At 43.2% G+C, this 6,580-nt stretch overlaps 1 protein-coding gene across 1 annotated transcript; it reads left to right on the forward strand.

The window, feature by feature from the left end:
- The first annotated feature begins 4,103 nt into the window (after positions 1 to 4,103).
- Positions 4,104 to 5,477, forward strand: LOC103354450 (amphoterin-induced protein 3). Its single transcript, XM_008277824.1, has one exon. The coding sequence runs from the start codon at positions 4,104 to 4,106 to the stop codon at positions 5,475 to 5,477; it is 1,374 nt and encodes a 457-aa protein (XP_008276046.1).
- The last annotated feature ends 1,103 nt before the right edge of the window (positions 5,478 to 6,580 follow it).

Below are 6,580 nucleotides of genomic sequence, written 5' to 3' on the forward strand. Positions count from 1 at the left end.
AAGCTGTTGACAGACAGAATAAATACTGAACAAAAGGTAAGTATGTTCAGGTTCATAGGTTCGTAATTGGCAGACAGAGGCCACGGAAACCCTTCAGCTGCAGGGTTTGTCGAGTTGCTGTTGGATATTTCAGTGCATTAATGTGGCAATCAGACCTGTTCCTGTGTCTCACCCCACTCTGTCTCTTTGTCAAATATTTATTCAGAAATTAGCATAGAGTTTGACATTCATTTCCCTGTCCTCCATTCGTTTCAATTATTTCAAATCACAGAAAGGTATGTTCTATGAAATGAACACAATTTTCTGTTCATGACTTATGCCATAGTGGGTTTTTTTCACTCCAATTCTGTGACGTTTTCTTCAGATAGATATTTTTTTGTTATTTCAAGCTGTAGAATATTTCCATTTCCATATTTTCAGTCTTAAATATATTTCTGTATTCTTGCATTTCTTTAATGTTCAACAAAAACATTCTTCTTGCACCTGAGAACGTAAAGCTTTATATTATCGACTCTTAGCGAGCTTTGCTGCTTCTCAAGGGCGAGATAAGAGCAGACATTTCCCTGTGCTTCAGTGTGTTTCTTTTTTTTTCTTCTCCCCCCCCTCTCCCCTGCAGCAGATGGCAAAGAGAAAATCACTTTCTGCTGGGGGCAGGATGCATCAGGGTCAGGGTTTAAGCTTTGAGGTCCACTCTGAACCTGGTTGATTTGACAGAGAACTATTTTGCATACGCTGAGTCTAATCAAATATATGAGAAAGAAGAGCGCAGGATTTGTGAAGCAGCTTGATACAAAGAAACTGATTAGATTAGGGATTTTACCGAACAGCAGGCTGTAGCCGCACACTCCGGCCTGACAACAGACACGTACAGGAACATGCAGACACAAACGGAGACTCACAAAAAGGTTTGCAGTGCACTCCGAGCGAAGGAAAGGCAGGAGATGAAGTAGGTGTTCATATTGACATTCCAAAGGACCTCATTCAGCCGAACCTACACAGACTGTTACTGTGTGATGACAGCCAATCAGCAGGAAAGGACAAAAATAATTGTCGTACAATTTAAGTGAATAAGCTGCACCGAAACTCAAATATTTCTTCATTTTCTTGTTTGCTTCTTTCGTGCTTTGATTGAATTGATCTCCGAGGACAATGACAAACGATTGCATTCAAAAATGATGGCTCCTTTACAGAGAGGAAGTCAATACTGGAAAATAATAAGGCGCTGAAATGTTGGAAGTTATGTCAACCACAGCAAAACAAGGGCTGGCTGAGAAAAAAGCATGTTCCCTGCACAATTACACTGCAGCTAAAAAGGAATGCAGAGAGTGACATCATGTTGGCACAGTGGTGCATGTTATTTAAAAGCCTCATATGCCAAAACCATGAATCATTAGCAGCTTATGCAGATGAACACTTTGATTTATAGGTCGTATGTGATCCATTTACAATTAGAGACTTAGGGAAAAACACTACATACACGATTAGAGCGGCTCATTCAACAAACAGCAGTGTTACATAATACCCTGAAACAATCAATGAAACATGAATATTTAAAGAGCCATCCAGATGAAGGCTTTCTTTACAGTAGGACAAAGTTCAGTTTGCAGAAAGACGGACAAATTACTTTGAGGCAATTTGAGCTTGAATGAAAGCCCACATAAACAGAACACCTACAAGGAGGGCCTGTTTAGAACCCCTTTTCTTACATATCTCAGATGTACTTGTGTGGGTGTATATATTTCTTACATGTTGCAGCCAAGCTGATGACTAGCCTTGGGACAAGACTGTTTGTAATGCCACAATGACAAAGATGGTGATTGCTTGTTCATTTCAACACAAATATGTACAAATGTGTGAGTTTTTTTTTTTTTTTAAACCCTTAATCCTTTTCCTAAACGCTGAGGAGGAATTCGCTCAATTGATCTCCCTACACCCAACGCTCCTGTTCAGCTTTGTGCTTCAACATTCCTGTGGACTCCGCATGTGCCTCCATCAGCCCACCTTCCGAGAAGTGAACCCCATCCGGCGAGGCTGAATCCATGGGGAATCGACTATGTGCCTCTGCATAGTGAGCGAGCGGGTGAGGGAGTGAGTGAGTGAGTGGGAGTCAGTCAAAGCCCCGAGCACTTATAGGGAGGGAGGTGGAGGGCCGGGGCTAGCAGTGAGGAGGTGGCTGCTGGGAGGCAAAGCTAATTCACTGTGACAGAAATCAGAGCTGTCAGGACCACCATGACCAAGCAGCATGGACAGCACATATCCAGTCAAACCCACAGCCAAGAGAAAGGAAGGATGTTTGGGGGGGGGGTGGGTGTGCTCAAAAAAAAAAAGTAAGAAGGGGATGTATTGCATAAGGCACTTAGTGAGAGAAAGAATGTGTGTGTGAATGTGTGTGTGAACCACCAAAATAGAATCGACAACGTAATGAGGCACACAGGTGAGAAAGAGCGAGAAAGAGTTTTAGAGCAAAAAGCCGAAGATTGAGACGGACGGACAGGATTCGTCGAGCTCAAGGACTCGCGCAAACTGTTGTTTTCACAGCAATAAGAAAACATCCAGACAGAGTCACACACATTTATATACATAAAAAAAAAAATAGAAATACAATAATACAGTGGGCATATAACTAAATCTCAGTCCTCTGGGATTATTGGTGAAAGGTTAACGGATAACACATGTAATATTCATGAGGAAAGCTCCAAGGTTCTAATAATCGGTTAGTAAGCAAAAATACTAAAAATTTAATGCTATAGAATATTAATAGAATATTGTGGGAAAACTGATATTGTTGAGAGAGATGGAGAAGGAGAGATAGGGGAGAGCGAGAGAAGGGCAGCCACCAGCATCATTACTTAATGATGAGAGAGGGAGACACAAGGCTGGTCTCTAAATGACACAGAGGAGGAGGAGGAGGGGGGATTGTGGGAGATTAAGTGAGCTCTTTGCTGTTTGTTATACACTGCAAAGCACCGCGGGATGTTTGCTGAGCGGCACTCTCATTTGGGACGTGGAGGAAAAAACCGGCAGGGGGACCTTAAACTTGGCTGAGGAGAAAAGGCGAGATCAGTGTATTATTCCTTGAGCGCCTCGGGAGAAGGATCCAGGAAGAAGATAAGGATTAGACAGCACTGTTGTGGGTATTCATTCATAGGATACAACTTGGAAATAGGGGGAAATAAAAAAAAAAAAAACGGAGGAAAGTTGTGGAGCCTCATGTTGTCGCTAAGCAGTTTATTTTGGATTTGCGGTTCGGAGGAAGTTTTTTTTTCTAATCATTTTTGGAGGGGAGAATGGGATTAACTAAATGAACTAAACTGCCCACTTGTTCGGAAGTGGAATGAACTTTTTGCCTTTTCAAATCTTCTTCTTTTTTTTTTTTTTTTAAATCCAAGCAGCCTTTAGAGTCACACAGTGGAAAACCTGCTCGACCTGATGATGGTCGTCTTCAAGTCACTTGGTAACAACTGAGAAGGTGAAGTATTTCAGTTTCTGTGTACAACATTTAAATGCTGAAGTTTCATGTGTCTAAATGTTTTATAATGATCTGTAGTTGGACTTTGTTAAATGATCTTTTCATGTTTTTGTTTTTTTTCTCTAATTTCAGTTTGTCATAGACAAGGTTTTCCTTTTTATTTTTAGTGGTCTGCAATAGTGAACTGCATATGTTTGTGATTTGGGCTGTTTTCCAACAATATAATACACTATTTTCTGAAACTATCTAGATCAAACGAGTAATCAGTTAAGAAAATCAACATATTGCCAGATAACAAAGTAGTTTTTTTATTAACCTTATACAGATAACTGCACCAAAAACTATGAGTTGTTTCTATATACATAAAAAACATCTTAAAATAATCTGTGGTGAGAATTTCTGATTTGAAAGCGAAGGTTTTGTGAACCACTTCTTCAGCTTTTGCTATAGATACTGAATTCTCCTGTATGGTGTTGACCTTGTAGTCATCTTGTGTCTGCTAAACAGCTCCAAGCACCAACAGCTTGAAAAAGTAGTTTTCTACTGGTATATCATGCTTTTTGTTCCCCATTTGATTCCTATTTAGGGAGAGCCAGCGGGTTTAGAAACCTTGAACGTCCTGACTTCTACAAACATGACCTGTGGACTGAATCCAGGCCTCTTCCTGCTGCTGCTGTGCCTCCTCCATGGCTCTGAGGAGACCTGCCCAGCCATGTGCCTCTGTATTTCCGACACAGCGAGCTGCAGCTCTGGCGGTCTGTCCAGACTGCCTCTGACCCTGCCCTCCTTCTCCGTCACCCTCGACCTCAGCCACAACCACCTGACTTGGTTGAGTCCCGGCAGCTTTCAGAGGATGACCAGGCTGGAAAACCTCCGACTGGCCCACAATCAAATCAGCACCGTGAGTCATGGCGCGTTTCGCAACGCCTCCGGCCTCAGACACCTCGACCTGTCCTCCAACAAGCTGCATATGATAGAGCAGCACTACTTCCACGGGCTATGGAGGCTGGAGGAGCTCCTCCTCTTCAATAATAAGATCGCTCAGGTGGAGGCTGGCACGCTGAACGGCCTGAGCAGCTTAAAAAAGGCCTACTTCAGCTTCAACCAAATCACACACTTCCCGTTCTTCTCCATCCAAGATCACAGTCACCCATTCCTGACCATGTTAGACCTTTCATCGAACCGAATGTCTCGTCTGCCGTGGGAGGATGTGAAAGCTTTGCCCGGGTTGGTGCAGCGGGGCTTGTATCTCCACAACAACTCTCTGATCTGTGACTGCTCCATGTACAGCGTGTTTTGGCACTGGAACCTGAGGGGTTACGACTCACTGAAGGACTTCACGGATGAGCTTACCTGCTCCATCTATGGGGAGCCACGAGCGGCGATCCGGTTTCTGCGATACAACCGCTTCTTCCACAACTGCACCGTGGAAAAAGCAGTCTTGCAGCCTGTTACGGTTCTGCTGTCCAATGTGCTGGTTTCAGAGGGAGACAGAGTGCGTCTGGACTGCCAAACATCCCTGAGTAGCACAGACCTCTCATTTACATGGCTCTCCCCCAGCAAGGGGTACATCACCCAGGCCAGCATAAATGACACACTAATTAGCTTGTTTCCTAATGGCACCTTGGAGATCGAAGAAACCAAGGTCAATGACTCTGGTCTGTATGTGTGCACAGCTGTGGATATTAAACAGGGCCTGAATGCAACTCGGGAGGTGAATGTGACGGTGCTCCTGCCTGCAGCAGAGTCATTCAACACAGGCTACACGACATTGCTCGGCTGTGTGGTGACTCTGGTCCTAATCTCCATTTACCTTTTCCTGACTCCGTGTCACTGCAGCTGCTGCAAACGGTCGAAACCTGCAGCTATCCCCATCGCCACCTATGACCCAAGCACCCTATCTTCTGTTTTCTCCACAAGAGACCAGTGCAAAACCCAAACGAATAAGCATGTAGCATTCACAGAGCCGATGATGGAAGAAGGAACAGAATGGACTTCAGAAAGTTGAACAAAAGACAGGAAAAACCTCTGGACAAATGAAACCTCCTCACTCAGGAAGTAGCGGATGTTATTTAAGTGTAAATGCGGCAAAGGGGGGCAAAAAAAGAACTTCATGTCTCTTTCCTGACTGCCAGCTGTAGTTAAAAGGCTTTCTGAGCAAAAAAGTAATATCTGATACTTGGCTCTTTTCTGTCATATGGCCAGGTAGTTGAAATGAAAGTTTCAACTTTGGTTTATTACCCTGAGCGTGCTGACACCGCCCAATTACAGTAGAGCCATTATCGGTCCTAAAAATCAGCTAATAACTTTTCTGTGTACTCAGGTCCAGCACCAGGGGGGATACTTCTTATGGGATCAGAGAATGAATCTGGCTCACTTTTCACAAAAAAAAAAAAAGTGTTAAAGTGTAAAGTTTCCACAATAACGCTGCAAGTGAACGACTGCACAGACTGCAGGAGGCCATTTCAGTTTATATATCTTAGTTGAGCTGAGGCGCTCCATAATCAGCGTTGTAGAGCTGAAGATAAATTTAAATATGCAGCCCACGTCTACTGAAATGCGTAGCTTGAACGTGAGGCACCTAAAACTTTATCCAACACCTGAAAACTTCGTTTCCCCATTTTCCCGACAAAGGATTCAATCCCTTTAGATCAACATTCTGTACTGATGTACTTTTGGTTTTGAAAGCAATTATTTTATCATTTCCGCCAATGCCTGCAAATGCAAACAGTCTCATATAAACCTGTTGCATTAATGTGACTCTCCATGTGCACTCTGCTTATCTGGTAAATAGTGAAGTGCAGAAATCAGCAGTGTCAACAAACCAAAAACCAAACAGCAATTGGACTGCTCTTCAAAGACAGCATCTCTTTGATCAAACACAGCAGAGCACCTCTGAACATTGCGGATCAAACACAGCCACTAAATTTGTACCCAGGTGACAAATTCTGCAAGCAGCTCTGACGCAAACCCTACAGGGGGCATGATTTTGTATAGCTTTGTTTGTTCCGTTTCTTTTCTTTTTTTTCTTAAATTCAGCGTAACATGCTTCAAATGACAGAATTACATGCTGCAACAACAGAGATGAAAGATGCTGAAGAAGGATCAGCA

The sequence above is a fragment of the Stegastes partitus genome, unplaced genomic scaffold (assembly GCF_000690725.1).
Source record: "Stegastes partitus isolate 25-593 unplaced genomic scaffold, Stegastes_partitus-1.0.2 Scaffold108, whole genome shotgun sequence".
In the NCBI taxonomy this organism is placed as follows: Eukaryota; Metazoa; Chordata; class Actinopteri; family Pomacentridae; genus Stegastes; species Stegastes partitus.